This window comes from Tachysurus fulvidraco, chromosome 23, assembly GCF_022655615.1.
Source record: "Tachysurus fulvidraco isolate hzauxx_2018 chromosome 23, HZAU_PFXX_2.0, whole genome shotgun sequence".
NCBI lineage: Eukaryota > Metazoa > Chordata > Actinopteri > Siluriformes > Bagridae > Tachysurus > Tachysurus fulvidraco.
In genome coordinates, this window is record NC_062540.1 from 18,603,964 (window position 1) to 18,629,933 (window position 25,970).

Below are 25,970 nucleotides of genomic sequence, written 5' to 3' on the forward strand. Positions count from 1 at the left end.
GTGTAAATTCAAATGTTCACAGATTTCACAGTTCAAGGTGTCTTTATTAACCTTTTATAACCGTCGCCGAGGCACGGCCTCTGGATGGGTCTTGAGCTTACGATAGAAGAAAAAGAAGATTCACTTCCTTTCGATGGTGGCGTTTACTTTAGAAACGCCGGCTTTAATAAACTGAGGCGTTTTTGTTTGCTTAGCGAAAGGAAGATTTTCCATAGACATCGCTCACTCATGGACCAGGCTGAAAAGGGAAAGATGAAACGTGGAGAGAGACAGAACAGTCGATGCCTCGTGGTAGAGAAGACGAGGAAGCTCTTCGTACATACTAATGGTCCGTTATTTCGCCTGCATACGGTGATGTGTTGATCCCAGGTGGAAGTCATGTCAGAGAGGAGAGGACAAATGTGTGACGTGGAAACACGTCGTCAGGGGAAGACTCTCCATACTGATGAGGAATATTTGCTAGGAACTGTGGTATCGTATATATATACACAACTATGACAAATCTTCATAAGGAATGAACAGAAATACATATATAACAAATAAATCAATTCAATTGCATTTGTTTTGCACAGTGAGCATTGTCATAAAGCAACTTTATAGAAATATAGCACATCGGGTTAAAAAACAAAAATGTATAAATGTAAATCGAATGAGAAAACCAGACGGACAATGTGTCGATATGAGGAAGAAACCTTGAGGGGAACCAGACTAGTATATAAATCTCTGCTTGGCCTTGCACCATCTTACTTATCACATTTGTTAACTGAACATAAAACGGGAAGAGAATTGAGATCAACAACTCACATTTACTCAAATTTATGCCTCGATGCCCGATGACGCCTGAGATGGGCACAGGCTCCCCGTGACCCGAGGGAGTTCGGATAAGGGGTAGAAAATGAGTGAGTGAGTGAGTGAGAGTGTTAATGTGTGTATTGCTATTATTAAAATGATATTTATTTCTTTTTTATACTTAGATGTTGTAAAGCACATTGGTCAACATGTGTTGTTTGAATAGTGCTATACAAATATCGTTGACATTGACATTGACATGGACTATATGAGTACTATATGGTCAAAAAGCGCAATTGTGCAATTAAAGTTTCTCCGTCGCATTGCGGACATAATTTGTATTTTTTTTGTATTCATTTGTATTCCTGACACATCGTCGTTTGCATCAATAATACATGGAATAACTGGCTTCAAAATGATCAGCGCCCTCGCAGTTAATATTTGTTGAAAGCTTCCCTGGAGAATCGGACGGCTCCGAGTCTCTTTCTGTGATGTCTAACGAGGTTGGAGACCACGGAGTGTAGTTCGGTGCCAAACATCAATATAGACAGGATTTTTTCCTGCCGTGTCGTCACTCTACGGGCTTTTTTCGGCGGAGAAGCAGGAACAGGAGTAAACAAACTGCACTGTTACCAATATCTTGTTTTAAACGATCATAATTAGATCAGATACATTTCTGCAAAACAGCAGCGTGTGTAAGTGCAGTGTCTTTCTGCCATGCAGGACCATTCCTATTTTAATGCACTGTACGAGGATGGTAGACATCGAGACATGTTGTCTTTTCTTGCTGTATTACCTCCCAGAGCTCTCAGACTGATGGTATTCTTAGTCCATGACCTACTGAGACAGAATCAGGTGCTCTCTGATAAATACTTGTGTGTGTCGCTCTGGAAAAGAACATCTACCGAATGTAATTTATTTTACGTTAAATGTAAATAAAATAATAAATAAATGGTTAAAGGGTAAGTAACCTCTTACCATAAGGGGTATGTGCCCTTACCATAAGGGGTATGTACCCTTACCATAAGGGGTATGTACCCATACCATAAGGGGTATGTACCCTTACCATAAGGGGTATGTACCCTTACCATAGGGGTTATGTACCCATACCATAAGGGGTATGTACCTTACCATAGGGGGTATGTACCCATACCATAAGGGGTATATACCTTACCATAGGGGGTATGTACCCATACCATAAGGGGTATGTACCCTTACCATAAGGGGTATGTACCCTTACCATAAGGGGTATGTACCCATACCATAAGGAGTATGTACCCTTACCATAAGGGGTATGTACCCTTACCATAAGGAGTATGTACCCTTACCATAAGGGGTATGTACCCATACCATAAGGAGTATGTACCCTTACCATAAGGGGTATGTACCCATACCATAAGTGGTATGTACCCTTACCATAAAAGGTATGCATCATTCTTTGTGGTGTTAGGGGATAACACGATTTGGTTGTGCCTTTATTGTAAAATAATGAACTTTTGGGGATATAGCAGTAACTCTGCTTTCTACTGGGATGCATCTGTAACCTACAGATTGTGTTCTTTATTCTTTAATCTCTATCTATCGCTTATATTTACAGTACAGCTTGTCCCCGAGTTACGAAGGAAATTAGTTCCTTTTGACCCCGTTGTGACCAGAAGATATCACAAGTCGAACCGTGACCTATGCCCCTTTTCCACCGAGGCAGTTTGAGTGCTGGTTCGGAGCCTAATTTAGAACCAGTTCTTTCTTTGTTGACAGCCGAAGCACCGGCTCTGAACCAGGAAAAGTGGTTCTTAAGTAGCACCAAAACGTTGCTGGTCTAGACTTAAGAACCGCTTGTGTCAGGAGCTGTGGGCGAGGCTACTGTTAGCTCCTTTTATAACGTACCTTAAGTATACTAATGTTTAATACACTTTTATAATACACTTTTAATACACATGATATTAGGTAGCTACATGCTAAGGCTAACTTTTTTCTGTGTTTATGATAAAATAACGTTATGTACTTTCTTGATTATTAACGTTATGTACTTTCTCGACGTACACGTCGGATTCGCCACGTTTGGATGTTAATGTAGGTTCACAAAGCCATGAGCATTAACAGTAAAACATCCGCCATTGTTGTTGTGTTTGTGTTTGCCGCTGCTGCGCTAACGTTGCTGTGTAACGTGACACGTATACAGTGACGTCAGACTCGGCTCAGTGACGGCTCTCTAACCGATGGAAAGGCAAACTGGTTCTTAGAGGGTTCGCCAGTGCCAGCACCAGCACTAGCTCTGAACCAGCACCCGGTACTTTTTGGTGGAAAGGGGGTACTAGTCTACCGAGGAGTCATAAAGAATGGTGATCAGTATAGGTAGTATAGTGTAACCTGTTAATAATTTAACACATTACAGTACATTTGGCTAGAGAAAGTTTGTTCAGTAAATAATCCTATCTGCTAGAAAAACTTTAACAATGTTGGTAACCCTAAAATGAAATCGCTAATGCTACCTATCATCATCATCGTAACCTATTTTGCTCACCGAGATTCTGCCAATGTCTGCGTACTCGAACAACGTTCGGTTGTTGATGGCTACGTGAACTTAGTTGTAGGGAGAAAAAAAAAGCGCTCTAACACTGAGACAAATGAACTTTGTCGGTCGCTAGAGAAACCGAGGCAAGGCATCTCACGAGGCGGCAAGCGGAGAGCCCGATGTAATCGTATCGAATACGCTGCGACGATTGTTTTCGTTTTTACAATTTTGTCGTATCGCTATCATCTATCGTGAGATCGAATATTCCTAAGTTGAACTGTCCTAACTGGGAGAGTGTCTGTATATAAAACTACACTGTACAGGAAGATATATAATAAATAAATGATATACTGTAATGCGGGGGGGGGGGGGGCCACGGCGGCTTAGTGGTTAGCACGTTCGCCTCACGCCTCCAGGGTTGGGGGTTCGATTCCCACCTCCACCTTGTGTGTGTGGAGTTTGCATGTTCTTCCCGTGCCTCGGGGGTTTCCTCCGGGTACTCCGGTTTCCTCCCCCAGTCCAAAGACATGCATGGTAGGTTGATTGGCATCTCTGTAAAAATTGTCCGTAGTGTGTGAGTGTGTGAGTGAATGAGAGTGTGTGTGTGCCCTGTGATGGGTTGGCACTCCGTCCAGGGTGTATCCTGCCTCGACGCCCGATGACACCTGAGATAGGCACAGGCTCCCCGTGACCCGAGAAGTTCGGATAAGCGGCAGAAAATGAGTGAGTGAGAGTGATATAATGCAAAGACTCAAGATTTTGAAGTAGACAATGTCTGTTCATAAGGAATGTGGAATACTTTCCTGTCACCACACAGAGGGGCTGAGATAAAGAAGAACAACGTGTCTCCCTTTTCCAATGCCAACGCAAACTTCGGGTCTGTTTAGAGATCAAGGTTGGGTTGGGAATTTTTTCTGGAACCTGTCAACGTTGGTTGCGGATATTCCATCGATCAGCGAGAATCAAGGTTAAGGTGTACAGGACAGTGGTGAGACCAGCCATGCTGTATGGTTTAGAGACAGTGTCACTGAAGAAGTGACAGGAGTCTGAGCTATAGGTAGCCGAGCTGAAGATGTTGAGGTTCTCTTTGGGAGTGACAAGATTGGTCAGGATTAGGAACGAGGACATCAGAGGGACAGCCCATGTTGGACGTTTGGGGGACAAAGTTAGGGAGGCCAGATTAAGATGGTTTGGACATGTTCAGAGGAGGTATTGGTAGTGAGTATATTGGTAGGAGAATGTTGGACATGGAGCTGCCAGGCAGGAGGCAAAGAGGAAGGCCAAAGAGGAGGTACTGTACATGGATGTAATTAATGAGGATATGAAGCTAGTGGGTGCAAGTGTTGAGGATGCAGAAGATAGGGATAGGTGGAGAGAGATGATTCGCTGCGGCGACCCCTGAAGGGAAAAGCCGAAAGAAGAAGAAGAAGAAGAAGAAGAAGAAGAAGAAGAAGAAGAAGAAGAAGATACCTGAACATCTAAATCCATTCCAAATAAGATGCTGGATAGATTCCCGAGAACCTGTTACAGGGTTAAGCTTAAAACATTAAAAATTCTCTAGATAGTAGCTTATAGTATTCTCTTAAACAGTGCCAATAATTCTGGAGTGGGCTGTATACGGATTTCTGCAGACGGTGCGTGTCTTTACAAAGACGGAACAAGGAGCGTCACTCGGAATGATTTCGACAGTGGAGTTATTTGAAGCTGAAAAACGAACCTCCTGCCGGTTAGAGCTGCTGTCAGTGTCGATTGTACGAGGTAATAGTGACACTGTGCACTTACTGTGAGAAATGTATTCGTTAGAGTGGAAATGGGAAACGCGTTGCTTCTGTTTGTGAGGAAAAGCGTCTCGGTGTTTAATTTACACTTTCACTGCTCACCCTAAATGACTTCGTTGTCCACTGAGAGATGCCATCATATACAGTATAGGTTGAAAAAAAACAACAAAAAAAAAAACACGTGAAAATGGAAATCTGGTGTTTCAAATGCGATGGAATAACGTATGTGTGTGTATATGTGTGTGTGTGTGTGTGTGTGTGTGTGTGTGTGTGTGTGTGTGTGTGTGTGTGTGTGTGTGTGTGTGTGTGTGTGTGTGTGTGTGTGTGTGTGTGTGTGTGTTTGTATAACACTGACCCTGCAATTGCTGAGCTCTTCTGCTGTAAATACGATGTTCCCGCATTTTTTGCCTGGAATACCCCTGGAGGAAAGAAAAGAAAGCAAATGTAATTTTTCTTAGAAAATAGCGAGCATGAGTCAGTGTCAAGAGTTAAATGGAGCCTTTGGGAAGACAAGGCAGTGTAGGCTTGTACAAGAGTGCGGTGGGAGAAATAAAATAACGTCTACAGTATTTTTCTGCAAGAGGAGCTTTCTTTGTGCTTTATTTGTGGTACAAGCTGACAGCTTCTGTCAGAAATATGGGAGCTTTTTCTTCAGTAGAGGAGATAACAGACATGGAGGCATTTGGTGGTGAGAAAAAAAGAGGAGGATGGTGAAAAGGAAAAAAGGAGGTCATGAGGGGGGAAAAAAACAAGCGAGAAGTGATCGCAGGGTTTAAAACATGGTGTAGTTATGTGAAATCGTCTCAAATTATACAGCAGTGGTGAATTCTCTTATCTGATCTACTTCTTCTGATACAGTATGTTTAGTTAGCATTTTTAACTGTAGGGGAAGTTGTTTGGGACGGAAAAAAAAAGAGAGGCAGGTGAAGGAACGTGACCCGAACTAACTTCTGTTACAGCAAATGTAGATTAAATGTAAAAAAAAAAAGAAGAGAGAAATCGCTTGTTTTATTCATTCATTCATTCATTCATTCATTCATTTTCTACCGCTTATCCTAACTTCTCGGGTCACGGGGATCTCAGGCGTCATCGGGCATCGAGGCAGGATACACCCTGGACGGAGTGCCAACCCATCACAGGGCACACACACACTCTCATTCACTCACACACTCACACACTACGGACAATTTTCCAGAGATGCCAATCAACCTACCATGCATGTCTTTGGACCGGGGGAGGAAACCGGAGTACCCGGAGGAAACCCCCGAGGCACGGGGAGAACATGCAAACTCCACACACACAAGGCAGAGGCAGGAATCGAACCCCAACCCTGGAGGTGTGAGGTGAACATGCTAACCACTAAGCCACCGTGCCCCCCCGCTTGTGTTATTAAAAGGTTAAAATAATTTGAACATCTTTTATACACTGTACCATAAAACCTACAGTGACAAATGAACACATAACTATACACACGTTCATACACAGCACTCGCAGCTCCCTAGCAGGGCACCGATTCAGCTCTCGGATGTCAAATATGATTATGATTTTGAAAGGCGTCCCTCAGGCAGACAGAACCCCCCCCCCTTCCCCAAGCCTTCCCTCATCTGCCTCCTCCTGGGGCATGAGTCAGACACGAACATGCAGGTAGGATGGATGCACTAAGCCAGATGCTTAGACACAGCATGCTCACAGAACATAGAGATTTACTGAATTATTGACTTACAGGGGTTTTTAATTTAACATTTAAGGAAGGTTAACAAGCAGGATGCATTAAAATGTCTCAGAAATAACGACGGGGCCGATGTGTGTTTAGGGTTGTTGCTGAGACGGTACTTTTATTCGTACCTTTAGTGTGTATCTTTATTCAGGAAAGTTGCACGTGGACATCGTTTTAATTGTGATCCTTACACTGTCACAAAGCATTCATTCATTCATTCATTCATTCATTCATTTTCTACCGCTTATCCGAACTTCTCTGGTCACGAGGAGCATGTGTCTATCTCAGGCGTCATCGGGCATCGAGGCAGGATACACCCTGGACAAAGTACCAACCCATCACAGGGCACACACACTCTCTCATTCACTCACACACTCACACACTACGGACAATTTTCCAGAGATGCCAATCAACCTACCATGCATGTCTTTGGACCGGGGGAGGAAACCGGAGTACCCGGAGGAAACCCCCGAGGCACGGGGAGAACATGCAAACTCCACACACACAAGGCGGAGGCGGGAATCGAACAACCGCCAACCCTGGAGGTGTGAGGCGAACGTGCTAACCACTAAGCCACCGTGCCCCCCTTGCCACAAAGCAGCCTGACATTAATATATACATTCAGGATATAAATAATACATTTCAGATTTAAATCTATCTCTAATGATCAAGCCAGACAAGACAGAAGTTGATGTAAAAAAAACATCCAGAAAATTTGAGAGGAATCAGACCCTAAAGCAAAGCCATTCCCATTACGCTAACCATAACACTGCGCATTATATAATTTAACAGAAGAGACTGAATCAAGCCTCAAACCAATCGCACTAAAGTGGCATGAAATAAAATGCCATTTAAATGTCAGGGACATACATTCTTTTTTAATTATTATTTTAATTAATACGATCCTTTATGTTACTGTTTTACGTTCGCATGTTACAGTTAAGGTCACGACTAATTATACAGACGTAAGCGGGGGGGGGGGGATTCCTCTCAATAATAATATGATAAACTATTCCGCTATGACTGGAGAACGGGATGAGAAATAAGCAGTGAGAGCATGTGTCTGAGCGCAGGAGTAGTGAGGCAGCTGAAACGCTCAGTACTTTTCTGGGCTGAATGTGTATCCGTTCTGAAAAGAGCTGGGCTCCATCCATCCATCCATCCATCTTCTACCGCTTATTCAGGGCCGGGTCACGGGGGCAGCAGTCTAAGCAGGGACGCCCAGACTTCCCTCTCCCCAGACACTTCCTCCAGCTCTTCCGGGGGAATACCGAGGCGTTCCCAGGCCAGCCGGGAGACATAGTCCCTCCAGCGTGTCCTAGGTCTTCCCCTGGGCCTCCTCCTGGTTGGACATGCCCGGAACACCTCCCCAGGGACGCGTCCAGGAGGCATCCGGAACAGATGCCCGAGCCACCCCAGCTGACCCCTCTCTACTCTGAGCTCCTCCCGAGTGACCGAGCTCCTCAACCTATCTCTAAGGGAGCGCCCAGCCACCCTGCGGAGGAAACTCATTTCGGCCGCCTGTATCCGGGATCTCGTCCTTTCGGTCATGACCCAAAGCTCATGACCATAGGTGAGGGTAGGAACATAGATCGACTGGTAAATAAAGAGCTTTGCCTTGCAGCTCAGCTCTTTCTTCACCACAACAGATCGGTATATCTACCGCATCACCGCAGAAGATACACCAATCCGCCTGACGATCTCCCGCTCCATCCTTCCCTCACTCGTGAACGAGACCCCAAAAGAGCTGGGCTCATGTTCGTAAAGATCTAAGAACGATCTCAGAGAGCTGCTAATTTAGATGTGATTCAGGACGTCGGGTCTCAGAGCAACTCTGAGCAAGGAAAATACGACAACTTTTAACTTAGGGAAGGGGCGGGGCTTAACCCTGTTACTAGGCGACACATTCTCGTGAAGACTGTGATTGGTTGTCGGATCAAAAATAGGAGCGCTTTTAAAATCTGGTCTGTTATAAACCTTCGCTTTGTCTCTGTGTTGATATGTGAGACTATGTCGTGTAGGGATCACGTTGCCGATCGTATTAGAGATGATCTAACATCTGTATGTTATAAATGTGTAATAAATGTAACGTAAATGTAAATGTCAACATCTCAGACACAGAGCAGAAATGTCATAGAGACAAATTAGATCATTTCTGCCCCATGGCATTTCAGCGCTGTGTCAGAGATGTTAGAGTATCTTTAAATGACACAGCGGCAGAATATATATATATTAAGAACTTTAATCTGTACTCGGATCTTCTCTTTAATCTTAAGGGGAAACACCAACATTTCTAAGAATTCCCTTCGAATTTCCTCGCTAGGAGAAACTCTTTACACTGAGAATTTTTAGAAATACAGGCCCTGGTTTGCTGTGATGACACTCATGGAGCGTGCTAGACTTCCTTCCGAACCCACATCAGGATCGGCCGTTAAATAAACGTCAACATAGAAAATGTCAGGGCTTTTTACACCTGGTCACTTCATGCCTTTTCTGTGATCAGACAGCTATCCGATGGTAAAAACACCAGGTCTAAATGCCCTCCGAAACGTTTTCGAGACGGATATAAATCCGATCGCTCAAACCCCTTCAGGAGGTGGTCTGGGATGCATTTCAGATTAAACTGGACAGGTGTAAATGCATGTGGTTGTTCAAGCCACATACGTCAGCGCTATACTCCTCCCAAACGGAAGTACGTCACTCGCAGGTGACTCACATCGTGCCAGAAACAAATCTGTTTTCCCACCAGTGCTGGCTCTGATCTTTCACCCAGGCGTCTCATTTGATTTTTTTTATTTTTGTTAGTTAGTTTAAAAAAAAAAATTAAGTTTAAATTCTAAGATCATGATGCTCTTGTAACATTAAAATAAACCGTGTTTAATTTTTTTTTTTTTTTTGGTCGCTCAAAATATGCGTCATAACTGCCGACTTGCGAAATCTGACACACAGAAGCAGGCGCATTTTTGCTTTGCTGCAGCCGGCAAGTTAAATTTTTTTTATGTCATGCATGGCTGTCAAGTGCCACACATTGGGAGTGACAGTCACGCATTTCGGTCTTTTCTCACGCTCTCCCGCCGCACATCGTATTCTCACGCAGAAAAACTTTTTGACTATTTATCATATAAGCCACAGCGCCCAAAATGTATCAGTCCGCACCGCTGTCTCTATGGAACCGGGCAGGAATCAAGCGCGTCTCAGTTCTTAGTCGAACCTGACACTTATTAGCCAATCAAAAAAGAGGCTACACACTAGCCAATCAGAAAATAGCACTATCTGGGAAAGATTTAATGCAACATCCAGTGAAAAAGAGCGAGGGGTTGGAGATGTCACGCTTGCCTGTCTTCAAAACTTTAGAGCCCTGGTCATGAATACGAAGGACTCAATTATATATTAAACATTTTATTTGAAAGTAACCTTCAACCCAGCGTCTTTTTTCTTCAGTTTAGTTCAAACTGTTCAAAATATTTTTGTTTGCCAGCAGAAATAAAATTGCGTTTACTCGGTAGCAGTTCATTGATTTCATAAATGCAACACACTACAGTTTTTTCTGTACTTTCCATAAAGGTAAAAAACGATATATGCAGCGTTATCTTCATTTTAGATGTCAAGAATTTTGTGGCTCCCTGTGGTATTTTTTCTGTGGGAAACGGGTCCAAATGGCTCTTTGAGTGTTTAAGGTTGCGACCCCTGGTATACACCAACACGTGTTCCATTTCAGTTACCCCGGAAATTAGGTAAAATATATTTGCATATTGGGGGGGAGTAAGAAGATCGGATCGATATCCGATTCGCCGAGACGCATTTATGTGGCCTGATGTAAATGGAACAGTTTTAACTAATCAGATAGCTATCGGATCAGAGACAACACATGAAGCGACCGGGTGTAAAAAGACCAGGTCTAAATGCCCTCTGAAATGTTTTCGAGACGGATATATCCGATGGTACAAACCCCTTCAGGAGGTGGTCTGGGACGCGTTTCAGATGAAACTGGACAGGTGTAAATGAATGTGATTGTTCAAGCCACATACGTCGGCGCTATACTCCTCCCAAACGGAATTACGTCACTCGCAGGTGATCTTTCACCCAGGCGTTTCGTCGGGTCTTAAAACGCACCGCTGTCGCCGGCGAAAACGCAGCTAACAGTAAACGCTGTTTTTTGTTGCATAACCGTCGTAACGAGTTTTTTTGTCTTCTTTTTGATCGTGTTCTGAAAACTGCATACACCAAAGTGTGTTCCGTTTCAATTACCCCGGAAATGAGGTAAAATATATTTGCATATTGGGCGGGAGTAGAAAGATCGGATCGTTATCGGATTCGCCGAGACGCATTTATGTGGCCGGATGTAAATGGAACAGTTTTAACAAATCAGATAGCTATCGGATCAGAGACAACACATGAAGTGACCGGGTGTAAAAAAAGGCCCTTAAATTCACACAACAAAAAAAATGACCTGCAAACAAAGTATTAACGCGTGCAAAACATTTCCGATATACAGTAATCGCCGCAGTCAGTCGCTTCATCGATATGTTTTCTAGACCAGCAGCTCTGACGATAGTGTCAGCTGTAATAAAACCCTCGTTCTAACTTTAGCGTTTTTTTGGTAACAGCTCGTTCGCGGAGACGTCTCCGTGGCGTACGGCGGATGCTTCGTCTTTAATTTAATCCTAATGATGAACAGAGAAAAACGTATAAAAAGTTAGGATGTCGGAGATACGGTGAAGTAACACTTGATCACTTTGTAACAGGAGTCAGGAGTTGTTGTTTTTTTCTCTGCAGGAAAGTCTTCAGGACCAAGGAGACATCCACAACAATAATACTTAATAACACAAATGCCTTTTGAAAGTTGTGCTATGAGCTGTGGCACACATCCAGTAGAAACCTGCATCAATTCCATTACCACAAGGTCGGAGGATCAGATGTCCGAGCTGTAAACAAAAACAGATTTTGGAGATGGCTCCGTGGGCCGTTATTTACTGGCTCGTTTCCAATCCAGAGAAAAATTAAGCTCCTGTTCTTTCCCTCTTGGCGGATACACGATAGAGGGACGAATCGAAGCGCGTTCCTGAACGTGACACTGATGAAATCTCGGTCATTGTCTTTCTGAAATGATCTCTGAACAACCTGACACTAAAATGAATCTTGTGCAATGAAGATTTTGGACCTCCACTGAGATGAGGCTGACTCTGTGAGAATCCTGAGACATCTACAGATCTACCAGCTCCGGTTTGACTATGATACCAAGAGGAGATCTGAACTCCATGTGATCTTTACACCAATTCAACACTTGTTTGACTGTATATTTGTAATCACACCCCCAGTTCCACCCATATAAGGATGAGGTTCCCCTTTGAGCCCGGTTCCTCTCAAGGTTTCTTCCTTTTTATGGGAGCAATTTATGGGAGTTTTTCCTTGCCTCTGCTGCCTGAGTCACCTCAGACTTGCTCATTGGGGATAAATAAATAAATACATACATACACACTGTGAACTTTATATATATCTTAATTTTTTACTATATAAATTTTTTCTCCTTATGTTTAACTTCTGTTCTATGTTCATGTTCTGTAAAGCTGCTTTGAGACAAAGCCCATTGTAAAAAGCGCTATACCAGGGGTCGGCAACCTTAAACACTCAAAGAGCCATTTGGACCCGTTTCCCACAGAAAAAATACCACAGGGAGCCACAAAATTCTTGACATCTAAAATGAAGATAACGCTGCATATATCGTTTTTTACCTTTATGGAAAGTACAGAAAAAACTGTAGTGTGTTGCATTTATGAAATCAATGAACTGCTACCGAGTAAACGCAATTTTATTTCTGCTGGCAAACAAAAATATTTTGAACAGTTTGAACTAAACTGAAGAAAAAAGACGCTGGGTTGAAGGTTACTTTCAAATAAAATGTTTAATATATAATTGAGTCCTTCGTATTTATGACCAGGGCTCTAAAGTTTTGAAGACAGGCAAGCATGACCTCTCCAACCCCTCGCTTTTTTTCACTGGATGTTGCATTAAATCTTTCCCAGATAGTGCTATTTTCTGATTGGCTAGTGTGTAGCCTCTTTTTTGATTGGCTAATAAGTGTCAGGTTCGACTAAGAACTGAGACGCGCTTGATTCCTGCCCAGTTCCATAGAGACAGCGGTGCGGACTGATACATTTTGGGCGCTGTGGCATATATGATAAATAGTCAAAAAGTTTTTCTGCGTGAGAATACGATGTGCGGCGGGAGAGCGTGAGAAAAGACCGAAATGCGTGACTGTCACTCCCAATGTGTGGCACTTGACAGCCATGCATGACATAAAAAAAATTTAACTTGCCGGCTGCAGCAAAGCAAAAATGCGCCTGCTTCTGTGTGTCAGATTTCGCAAGTCGGCAGTTATGACGCATATTTTGAGCAACCAAAAAAAAAAAATAATTAAACCCTTTTTTAAAATAAAAACAATTTTTTTTTAAAAACTAACTAACAAAAATAAAAAATTCAAATTAAATATTTATTTTCCAAATCTACAGGGAGCCGCAGCAGAGGGATGAAAGAGCCACTTGTGGCTCCGGAGCCGCGGGTTGCCGACCACTGCGCTATACAAATAAACTTGAATTGAATTGAATTGAATTGAATAAAAGTTTCCCAAAGCGTACAAAAGAGTGCGTACAGCAAATGCGTATGAAATGTAATGAGGACAAATTAAACCTGTTTCTACTAACAAGTTTAAAAAGTTTTTAGTTTTATTAAGAGCACCTTTCATAGGTCGAGTATGATCGTACAAATAAGGAGCGCAGCACATCTGCTGCTATTTCTCATCCTCCCACCATCACTGACTAACATCTGGTTATCGGTGGTCCTACAGTGTGGCTGGATGATAGATGAGCCTGTGAAATGGCTAATGGTTACAGAGTAGGTGTGACTAATAAACTGCAAGCGTACACACTGGAAGCAGTGTGTATCTGACGGGAATGGAGAAGAAACAGCTCCGGCCAGATGTATTAATGAATCTGGTACACTGATATATGTGTGTGTATGGACGTGTGTGTGTTTAGCCCTTGTATGGTGTTTGTATTTTTGTTACTCAGCCGGTGTTGGTGGGTCTGGTGACCTGCTGCATTTTTAGGTTTTTAATTCAACACAATAAAATATTTCATGTTAAAATACTCTACAGATGTTTACTTACTTCATCCCAATTACAAGCGATATAAACAGCATATAGGGTTCATATTTGCCCTTTACCTTTATTACATCACATTTTTTAAAATGAAAATCAAATCTAATCAACTAATAAGTTATGAGTGGGAAAAAATCAACAAATTTACAAGGAAGCAAAGTTTTTCAAAACTATTGATGTTTATGAATATGGGTCCCACAGACCCCAACACCATACAAGGGTTATGGACGTGTGTGTGTGTGTGTGTGTGTGTGTGTGTGTGTGTACAGTATGGACGTGTGTGTGTGTGTGTGTGTGTGTGTATGGACATGTGTGTGTGTGTGTATGGACGTGTGTGTGTGTGTGTGTGTGTATATGGATGTGTGTGTGTATGTGTATGGATGTGTGTGTGTGTGTACAGTATGGACGTGTGTGTGTATGGACGTGCGTGTGTGTGTATGGACGTGTGTGTGTGTATGGACGCGTGTGTGTGTATGGACGTGTCTGTGTGTGTATGGACTTGTGTGTGTGTGTGTGTGTGTGTGTGTGTGTGTGTGTGTATGGACGTGTGTGTGTGTGTATGGATGTGTATGTGTGTGTGTGTATGGACGTGTGTGTGTGTGTGTGTGTGTGTGTATGGACATGTGTGTGTATGGACGTGTGTGTGTGTGTGTATGGACGTGTGTGTGTGTGTGTGTGTGTGTGTATGGACATGTGTGTGTATGGACGTGTGTGTGTGTGTGTATGGACGTGTGTGTGTGTGTATGGACGTGTGTGTGTGTGTATGGACGTGTGTGTGTATGGACGTGTGTGTGTGTGTGTGTATGGACGTGTGTGTGTGTGGACGTGTGTGTGTATGGACATGTGTGTGTATGGACGTGTGTGTGTGTGTGTGTGTTATTTCTTTTGAATAAATTCCTAACAATGGCTTTCAGGAATGCAAAGGAGAATAAAAAGAAGACAGATAAGAGTCTCTGAACTGCATGACATTATAATATGACATTTTCACCTGAACTGGATCCTTACGTAACATTACGACCTTCTTTGAATTAAAATTTGAATTAGCAGCACTTTAAAACGTTACAGGACAAAAAAAAGCTCAGACTCCGACTTGATCCGACGCCACGATTTCTCACGCGTGTTTTCAGGGATGTAATTTACAAGCTGTTCTGTATTCTGTGCTCTGGGATCTGAATGTTCTTTCGCTCTTAGCAAAAATAAATAAATAAATCATTGCAAGAGTCATTGCAAGTATGAAGCGAGCTGGCGGGCAAACGCATAAGTCACTCAGTAATTACTCTTGGTTCAAGCTGCAAATAAAAGAAATCATAATCATAGTGGTTAGCACGTTCGCCTCACACCTCCAGGGTTGGGGTTCGATTCCTGCCTCTGCCTTGTGTGTGTGGAGTTTGCATGTTCTCCACGTGCCTCGGGGGTTTCCTCTGGGTACTCCGGTTTCCTCCCCTGGTCCAAACACATGCATGGTAGGTTGATTGGCATCTCTGGAAAAATGTCCATAGTGTGTGTGTGTGTGTGTGTGTGTGTGTGTGTGTGAGTGAATGAGAGTGTGTGTGTGCCCTGTGATGGGTTGGCACTCCGTCCAGGGTGTATCCTGCCTAGATGCCCGATGACGCCTGAGATAGGCACAGGAGAAGTTCGGATAAGTGGTAGAAAATGAATGAATGAATAACAAGACTGAGCAAAATGCACATAATAAAAGACCTGGTTTTTCTGTATAGAATAAATGGCTCTAATGATGTCACATGTTTCCTTTTACCAAGTCTAACTAATAATTATTTACTCCCGGTGGTCCGGCGGCTGGATCCCGCCACAGTTTTGATAACCCAGCCACAGTTCTCTGTGTCGGTCCTGAGCCCGGGAAAAAATGAGAGGGTTGCGTCAAGAAGGCATTCGGCACAAAACCTGTGCTAAATCTAATATTCGGAATACGTGATCCGCTGTAGGGACCCCGAACAGGGATTAGTCAGAAGAAGAAGAAGAAGAAGAAGAAGAAGAAGAAGAAGAAGAAGAAGAAGAAGAAGAAGAAGTAATAATTATTTAAGAATGTTACAAAAGGGAAGCAATATAGCTTTACACACGTATGTGGGAATAAAAAAAAGGTCAGGTGTATGATTTAAATAATTATACTAAGCACCAGACGTGGGAGTAAGTCACACGTGTCAAAGTCAAGTCGAGTCTTTTTTAAAATATTTTCAAGCAAGTCTAAAGTATCAAATTTGCGACTCGAGTCTGACTCGAGTCAATTCTAGTCCCCCATCTCTGAATCATTTAACTCGAGTCGTAAGTTAGTCTCAAGTCATGAATGGCAAGTCAGAGTCCAGTCGAGTCTTTTTTAAATATTTGTCAAGCGATTCTCAAGTCTCAAATTTGCCACTCGAGTCTGACTCGAGTCAATTTGAGTCCCCCATCTCTGAATCATTTAACTCGAGTCGCAAGTAAGTCTCAAGTCATGAATGGCAAGTCAGAGTCCAGTCGAGTCTTTTTTAAATATTTGTCAAGCGATTCTCAAGTCTCAAATTTGCGACTTGAGTCTGACTCGAGTCAATTCGAGTCCCCCATCTCTGAATCATTTAACTCGAGTCGCAAGTAAGTCTCAAGTCATGAATGGCAAGTCAGAGTCGAGTCTTTTTTAAATATCTGTCAAGCAAGTCACAAGTCTCAAATTTGCGACTTAAGTCTGACTCGAGTCGAGTCACATGACTCGAGTCCCCCATCTCTGCTAAGCAGTCATCAACTGAAACTGAAACAGCCATGTAGGGGCTTAAAACTGGGTGAGAAACAGCTGAACTCTGGTAAAAAATAAATAAATAATAATAATAATAATTGTCCAAAACAGTTTCATGTCACAGGTCCTACACCACGGCAAGAAAGAGAACAGCAACAAGACACAAAGTAGTTCTACTGCAAGGAAACTAGGTGCAGCGGATGAAATCGTCTCGTCCGCTTCGACGACACATGGGAGGATGTCTAGCGGTGACATCAAGCAAAGAACTGGCAGAAACCGGTTGGACCCAGGTACAGACAAGTCTGGCCAGAAGTGGTCTTCATGGGAGAATTGCAGCCAAAAAGCCACACCTCTGACGTGGAAACAAGGCTAAGTGACTCAATTATGTACAAAAACATAGGACTCGGGGGGGCAAAAAAAAAGGAGCAGGTGCTCTGGACTGATGAGTCAAAATGTGAAATATCTGGCTGTAGCAGGAGGTGGTTTGTTTGCCAAAGAGCCGGAGAGCGGTTCAATAATGAGCGTCTGCAGGCAGAGAAGCATGGTGGAGGTTTTCTTATCTATCTGGATGCTGGACGGAGAATGACGTTCGACTCGTCTTTACAGAAAGTGTTCTATCGGGTTGAGAGATCTGTTCAGCGGTCACTGAGAGGTCTGGCTACTGAAACACTTACCCTGTTTTACCTTAGAAATGATTTGTTAGGTTTAACTTTAAAACCCATCAGAGACAAAAAACCCAGTTGTGTTTGCCTTTGTCAACATGATGTAGCTGAATTGTGCAACTTGTTGTCGAGGCGTGAACTTGCGTAGGCGCCGGGGCGATCGCTTTTGCACCAGTATGCACACTTACTAACAATGCTTTACAGATTTGATTATAACCTTGACCTATCGTATTATGTGCGGTCTTTGTCTTGGCCTTTCTTTTCCGCGTGCCGTTTAGTCGGCATTAAATAGGAGTGGATTTTCTCCCTTATGTACCGCTGTTAATTGTCAGTGATCCCGTGGCCGACTGTGATGACTGATTACATTCATCTGCTGGTGAATTGCCGTTCGTTACAAATTGTACTCATTTTTGCACCATGATCTTTAATTATTTTGTTAGAACAGTTCCACTTTAGACTAATCTCATGTAAAACCAATACGCCAGGTTCGTCTAAATACCTCATTGTATATATATATATATATATATATATATATATATATATATATACACACACACACTCACACACACACACACACACACATTTTATTGTGATAAAAGGTCACAATAAAATACAAGCTTTTCAGACAGCACTTTATCTGTCTGTTATAATTAATGTTGTTTTCAATCCGTATAAACAAAATAAATTATATTAAGTCTGATATTAATTAATGAGTCAGAAATTCACTTGAATTTCGGTGTGAGAGGTTTTTAACTCTTTGGGTAACCTTACACAGCATTTTCATGGGTTTGATTTCAAGATTTCCTTTTAATTTTACTTTTATATAAATATATCGGCCCTAGTGGAGTATGTAAAAAAACTACTTTCATATGAGCTTCATATTTACACCACTCTGGGGTGAGACGTGACAAAGACGTTCGGTATTGAACACGGACACGACGAGAACAGAAACAAACTGTGCTTTTTGGACTCTTTGAAAGAGAGTTAATGGAAATGGAAGAATTTCTGTATATGTATGAAAAGTCTAGGTTTAGTCACTAAAAAGTCAAACTGTTGAAGACCTATGAATTGCCATGAATGTAAGGGTATAAGCATCGTACCTCCTTTACAAGCATTTTGCAAATGGGGAGAGGAAAAACAGCCAACCAACAAAACCAGTAAAAAGTAATGAATATTTCCACATGAATTATTCTGTAAAATAAAAGATAAAAAAATGTCTGTACATGGGATACACGGCATTTCATTCATTTTCTGCCGCTTATCCGAACTTCTCGGGTCACGGGGAGCCTGTGGCTATCTCAGGCGTCATCGGGCATTGAGGCAGGATACACCCTGGACGGAGTGCCAACCCATCACAGGACACACACACACTCTCATTCACTCACACACACACACTCTCATTCACTCACACACACACACTCACACACTATTTTCCAGAGATGCCAATCAACCTACCATGCATGTCTTTGGACCGTGGGAGGAAACCGGAGTACCCGGAGGAAACCCCCGAGGCACGAGGAGAACATGCAAACTCCACACACACAAGGTGCAGGCGGGAATCGAACCCCTGACCCTGAAGGTGTGAGGCGGACGTGCTCCCCTTTACACAGCATTTCATGTTAGCAAATAAGCTTTACGTCGATGCCTCGTTCAGTATGTAAAGTTTAAAGAAGACAAACCTTTACCGAGCACTGAAAGAAAGTGTAGATGTTTGGACTTTAACCGTCTTGAATTTTAAGCCTTGTGAATCGCTCTCACTGACATCTATTTGTCTTTCTTGCTTTCTTTCATTATTTATTTATTTAAAAGAGGACGATGTACATTAATTAACATTACAATAAAGTAAATGTACCCGAGTTAGCTCAAAAGTGCTCATTTTCATCTGCAGTCCTCCTGCCAGATGTAAAAAGGGCAACCTTAAACATAATCACAGCAGAAAATGACATACTGTACAACACATTATGGTTAGCAAATATAATTCATGTAAAATAATTATAAATATATAAATACACACAGAATGAATTAGTGCCCACAGGTTTGGCTCTCTACAAGCCATTTTTTTTTTGCATTCTTTTTGAATGAAAACAAATGACAAAGACTCTCTGATGGTTTCCGGTACCGTGTTCCATTGCTGACCTGCCCTTACGGAGAAAACTGCCTGAGAGTTTCTAATGGTTTTATGTTGTCTTCATTTCTGAGACACAACAGAGACCTCTAGACCTCAGGTGAATTAATGAAGCGATGACTGAACCAACCGTGCAGGCAACTGGATCATAGTCAGCTCTTTAAGCTGGTCTTATGCTGGGGTGAATCTGTGATCCTTAATTAAAGGACAGCATAAATATCTTTGCGCGATTAAAGGATCAGGAACTCTTTATATCATCGTGGACATTTCTCAACAAAGCAGGCAAATCAGTTATAAAACTGATCCGGTGAACATTCCGAGCACAGGGAGTTGTTTTTGGACCCCGGATGTTGATGATGATGATAAAAACATTCAGCCAGAGGAACTGTGTGTTATGCTAGAATGCTACCTGGGTTGATTGTCATGATGAATGTAGATTGTTATGGGTTACGTTATACTTTGGCAAGATGGCACTGAGATGATAATGATACAAATCGAGACTGACGATAAAATCCGCATCATTTGTCCAGGATAGAAAGACATGCAGGAAATGGGGCAAAAATATTAAACAGTCAACAATCAAAACAGTCAATTTAATTATATTATAAATAGTATTCCAATAGTAATATGATCATAATAATTAAATAGCAAAGTGGAAGAGAATTGTTTCATGTTTAGACATAATTACCTCTAATTTATTGATTCTTTTGGACACGCTTTACGTGTTCAATACTTCAACACAAATCTATACATCTAATAATAATAATAATAATAATAATAATAATAATAATAATAATAATAATAATAATAATAATGATAGTAATGATAATAATAATAATAATGATAATAAAAAAATAAATAACAACAATGATAATAATAATGATAATAATAATAATAATAATAATAATAATAGTAATACCAATAATAATAAAAGTAATAATAATAATAATAATAGAAAATGATAATAATAATAATAATAATGATAATTTAAAAAAATAATAACAACAATAATAATAATAATAATGATAGTAATGATAATAGTAATAATGATAATAAAAAAATAATAATAATGATAGTACTGATAATAATAATAATAAGAAGAAGAATAATAAGAATAATAATAATAATAAAAGTAATAATAATAATAATAATAATAAGGGTTAGAGAAAAAGAGAAAAATACAGAAGAGAGAAAGAGAAATGGAGAACTACTTGAGAGAGAAAGAGAAAAATCCTGAGAAAGAGAGAGAGATATCCCGAATCACTGAATCCTGCTGTGTGAGAAGACAGCAGGTGATAACAGAATGTGGCCAATTAGGCTATAAAAGTCTGACAATTTGGAGCAAACATAATGGCAATCAAGCCTAAGTGACTTCTGACTCTCTTACACGGTACATGAGTCATTTATGATTCCTTACTATATAAAAAAACAGAGAGAGAGAGATGAGATGCGTGTATAACCTTACTGCTGATATTAAAAATGTAAAGACTAAAATGTTTAATACAAGCGATAAAATGCTGAAGACTTATAGAGATTTATAAAGAATGTCCGTTACAGAAGCAAACTCGACTGTATAAAGATCTGATGAAGCGTCTGTGGGATGTGCTGCACAAACAAGTCTGATCCTCAGACAGTACAGGACTTAAAGGATCTGCTGCTGACATCTTGATCATGAGGTCAGAAGGGCTTCACTACAGTAGATGGACTGTAATGGTGTTTGTTGTAAGTTGATGGATGACTGGAGAACAGACCCGAGTACTACACTACTGTTGATCTTTGCTTAAGAGAAATGTTTATGTTATTAGCATTTCAGGCAGCAGGATGCAAGTGATAATGTATTTAAGAGTGAATAGAACACTGAACACAGTGCACGTACACTGCGTAGGGGGAAATCCCATCACCTTATTTGCTTATGAAAGAAGAATATCGCAAGTGAATAACGCTGAAATACAACGTACGAAGGAATCGAAACGTACTGTACTGTGTACGCGGGTATACGGACAACAAAAGACAAACGCTGCCAGTGCTAATTAACGTTAACATGAGTCAAGTGCACGGGTGGCTTAGTGGTTAGCACGTTTGCCTCACACCTCCAGAGATGGGGGTTTGATTCCCACCTCCGCCTTGTGTGTGTGGAGTTTGCATGTTCTCCCCGTGTCTTGGGGGTTTCCTCCGGGTACTCCGGTTTCCTCTCTGGTCCAAAGACATGCATGGTAGGTTGATTGGCATCTCTGGAAAATTGTCCGTAGTGTGTGAGTGCGTGAGTGAATGAGAGTGTGTGTGTGCCCTGTGATGGGTTGGCACTCCGTCCAGGGTGTATCCTGCCTCGATGCCCGATGACGCCTGAGATAGGCACAGGCTCCCTGTGACCCGAGAAGTTCGGATAAGCGGTAGAAAATGAATGAATGAATGAATGAATGAATGAATGAATGAATGAGTCGGGTGCAGTCGTGTGACGTGAGTGTCGTGATCGTGTTGGCGTTCACCCGCTAATGGAAGACACGGTCCTGGGCAGATTGGGCATTTCCACGACACTCTCCAGAAGAATTCCACGGACTAATTTTTTTTTACTGGGTAATCTTGTTTAAAATTTTACACTGCTCATACATTTAATCCTGAGTATGTTCCTAATCAGACGTTTCGCACTGTTCACAAGCCCTGTCTTAATCATCTCATTTACATATTTGAATCCTTATTTGCATATTTGCATATTTATAGCAACAGCAACGAAGGGATAAATACAGCGCATGACTACTTTGCCACATGCTTTCACTCAAAAACACTTCACTTGTCAGTTTGTCGTGTAGTCGACCGGGCGTCTTTTGCCGTTCAACCTCCAATAATTTTTCCGTATTTTCCGTTCCGACGTTTTAACACCACGTCGTTTCACACTGTACACGTTTGGCAACTCGATGTGGAACTAGATTTGTAAATCTTTGCATCTTAGCCATCTTTCTTTGATGTTGGCTTTGATGAGTCAAGTATGCCAAAACATTTGGAGCATGTGACGTCATCCGAAAACCTGTGACGCAATTCCCCTTATTGTGCTGAGTGTTTTGATATATCACATGCCCATGTTGTGCAAATGTTTTATTTTCACGTCACGTCACGTCACGTCACGTCACGTCACGTCACGTCACGTCATCAGAATACCAGTGAGGAAGTTCCCCTCATTGTTCTGATTGTTTTGATATGTCACATGTCCATGTTGTAAAAAGTTTTTTGATTTTGCATATTTTGGGGCGGGGCTGTGGTACAACCGAAAAGCTGGTCGGTACACGGTTTGGTGTAGACAGTTCGAAAGCTTGCCGAGTTATAAACCTCCAAAGTTTATAATGGGTGTCTATGGGAAAAAAAGGCCAATTTGAGACCCGGTACCAGAAGTACCGGAACTCGGATCGCTTAGAAAAGTCATAGCAACAAACTTCAGACCGGGATCTACAACATATCCGGATTCGGTTCATGTGGCTCGAAAGCTCTAGGAGGAGTTCCTCTTGATAAATTTTTGTCTAAACTTAAATACCCTGTCCCTTCCTCTCCTGCAGGGTAAAAGCAGGGTTTAGAACAACTATAACCTGGGGTTAAGTCTGAAACTCTGACGAGAGACACTAAGAATGTGGAGTATTAAAAAGCCCCAGAGTTTTTTCCTGCCACACTTTTATAGCGTCTCCATTCTGTGGTCGCACGCAGTACAGAGAAGGACACGAGACGTTGTATTGTTCTACTCTTCACCTTGTATTAGTCTCTCTGGATGGAAAGAACAGCTCGGCTGAACTACGGATAAATCCGCAAAGGTTTACTTCGGTGTTTCGGTGCTTTTGGCAGATTATTTAGTCGTGTTTCTACCTCATATATCTCAATATACACCTGTGACAGGACTGTGGCTGTGATAAATGGCCTGATGCGGTTGGACAGGGAGTGTTTTGGACAGAAAATGTCAAGACTTTCTTTCTTTATCTAATTGGGCCATATGCTGCTTGTGCGCTAACTCGGGTGCAGAGCTACGATCGGCGAGATGTTTCTAAAGCAGACCGATGGAGCCAATATAAAAAGATATCGATTTAGTACCGAGTAATTCTCTCTAGGTCTTTTGTCAACTCTTCATTCGAATACATACTGTAGAACGTGTTTCCTGTTGTGGCTGAAGAGATCTGAAAGAGACACTTATCACATTTGGACAATGTGTTCATAATAAGTCACATCATATTTCTCTTGCAAATTTATAAATATTTGAACCTAAAAATAGATTTGCGTCTGATCCGAAGGTCTGAGCAGAAAAACACATTATCTGAGTCCAAAACAAGCCCAGAGTTAGAGGTACAGGAAGGTAAAATCCGTGCCTCAGGCGTGATTCAGTGGCCTGTCATGTCCTGAAGACATTGTTGCCTTATCTTAGAGAAACATGGGGGGAAAGAAGATGTTTTTTTGCTCGACTGCAGTCCCAGCCTCCCGTGAACAGTGCGCAGACCTTGGCGAGTTGCCATAGAAACCAGCAGGTAAGAAAGTCGTGATACTTTTCCTTGCTTCCACACAGCAGCGACACTCGGTACCTGCCTACCGGCTCTGGAAAGCATGTTGACCTAGTAAAAAGACGCCCACTGCTGCCCACTTCTCCCCACCGCTCTCTGCTTACACCACGAGGGAAACAGAACGGCTTAAAGGCCACGACGATTGTGGGGGTTTTACATCCGTGCAGCATCCCGTACTCGCGAACACCAGCCGCACTGTGTGCGCCGAGCCCCTGAGCGGCCGAGCTGAGATACAAAAGCATCTGAAGTTACAGATAAGTCGGATTTCAAAAGTGCGACTGCAGACACGGTCACTGTAATCCTTCTGATCCTATAGCGACGTCCTCATTCAGCTTTGTTCAAAAAAAAAGAAGAAAAAAGAACAAAAAAAACTAAATAATGAAACAGCCAGAGGTTCCGGAGATTTAGTAAAACAAAATAAAGCTGTCTACAGAATATTAATAGGCTAGTAGAGCTAAAAAATGAATTCGAGTCGATTTTCAATCTTATTCTCCATCAGATCTTGGCTTATGCTGAACAAGTCAAAATGCCTTTATATATTGTTTGTATTTAAAGTTTTCTGTGCTAAATAACTTCTGTTAGGTTTGTTATGGTGTTACGGTTATTAGAGCTGCACACTGCCATGCTAGTTTTATTTATTCATTTTCTACCGCTTATCCGAACTTCTCGGGTCACGGGGAGCCTGTGCCTATCTCAGGCGTCATCGGGCATCGAGGCAGGATACACCCTGGACGGAGTGCCAACCCATCACAGGGCACACACACACTCTCATTCACTCACACACTCACACACTACGGACAATTTTCCAGAGATGCCAATCAACCTACCATGCATGTCTTTGGACCGGGGGAGGAAACCGGAGTACCCGGAGGAAACCCCCGAGGCACGGGGAGAACATGCAAACTCCACACACACAAGGCAGAGGCGGGAATCGAACCCCTAACCCTGGAGGTGTGAGGCGGACATGCTAACCACTAAGCCACCGTGCCACTATAGGCCTTATGTATAATATTAAGCTGGACACAAACGGATTTATTTAAAAATCGTTCATTTTGTGATTATTGTGGCCAAAAATGCTTTTCGTGTGTGTGTGTGTGTGTGTGTGTGTGTGTGTGTGTGTGTGTGTGTGTGTGTGTGTGTGTGTGTGTGTGTGTGTGTTATTGTTTTCAAAGGAAATCTTGCATTGGTGAAACCACAAGCATAAGATTCTTCTTTTAATCTCATACCGGTGAAGACACATACAGTATGTAATTACTTTCTATGAGAGCTTTCTTCATGCGCGTGAATGAAAAAGATGGCTTTGGCTGAATGAGGATGATGTCGTTAAAATATTTGCTCTGTCAGTCAAGTGAGCGTTCAGTCAAGTTCATGTTCGTTTCGGTCATCGCAAAATCACAATAATTCACGAGGGACCGCTAAAAGATTAGGCGGATTTTGATGTGTACTTTTTTTGTGGGTCCGTAATTTTAACCCGTACTTTCTCGGAGTCTGAGGGAAATGTATTGGGTCGGTTAATACCGTGAAACCTCCGTAACAGGGCTTCAGCTTGCTAGTATTCTTAGACGTTGACCTATTTGTGCTTGCATGAAGATGTGTGTTGATGGAGACTGTGCAGCTGTTCTGTCGCTCTGGATAAGGACATCTGCCATGTGCTGTATATGGAAATATCACATAAGGCGTTCTGCTTATTCTGCCTACGACGTTACGAGGTTCGGCTACGCGGTGAAGATCTGCTCAGGTTTATAAATGACGTTCGTGAATATTCTCTATATTTATAAGTCCTTAACCACATCAGCAAATCAGTGTGTCACTGAAAGTGAACAATGAACGATACTGTTTAAGAGTTTTACAATAAATAAAGAAATAAATAAATAAATAAATAAATAAATAAATACACAGACAAATAAATAAATAATAAATAAACAGACAGACAGACAGACAGACAGATAGATAGATAGATAGATAGATAGATAG

General features: G+C 41.9%; 1 protein-coding gene across 4 annotated transcripts in view; it reads right to left on the reverse strand.

Moving 5' to 3' along the window:
- cpne9 (copine family member IX) overlaps positions 1 to 25,970 on the reverse strand; it is a 60,662-nt gene that overhangs the window by 12,225 nt on the left and 22,467 nt on the right. For all 4 annotated transcript variants that reach the window (XM_047807325.1, XM_027159171.2, XM_047807326.1 and 1 more), the window contains one exon: positions 5,438 to 5,501. In XM_047807325.1, the coding sequence (XP_047663281.1) occupies positions 5,438 to 5,501 (64 nt within the window). The remainder of the gene's footprint in view (positions 1 to 5,437; positions 5,502 to 25,970) is intronic.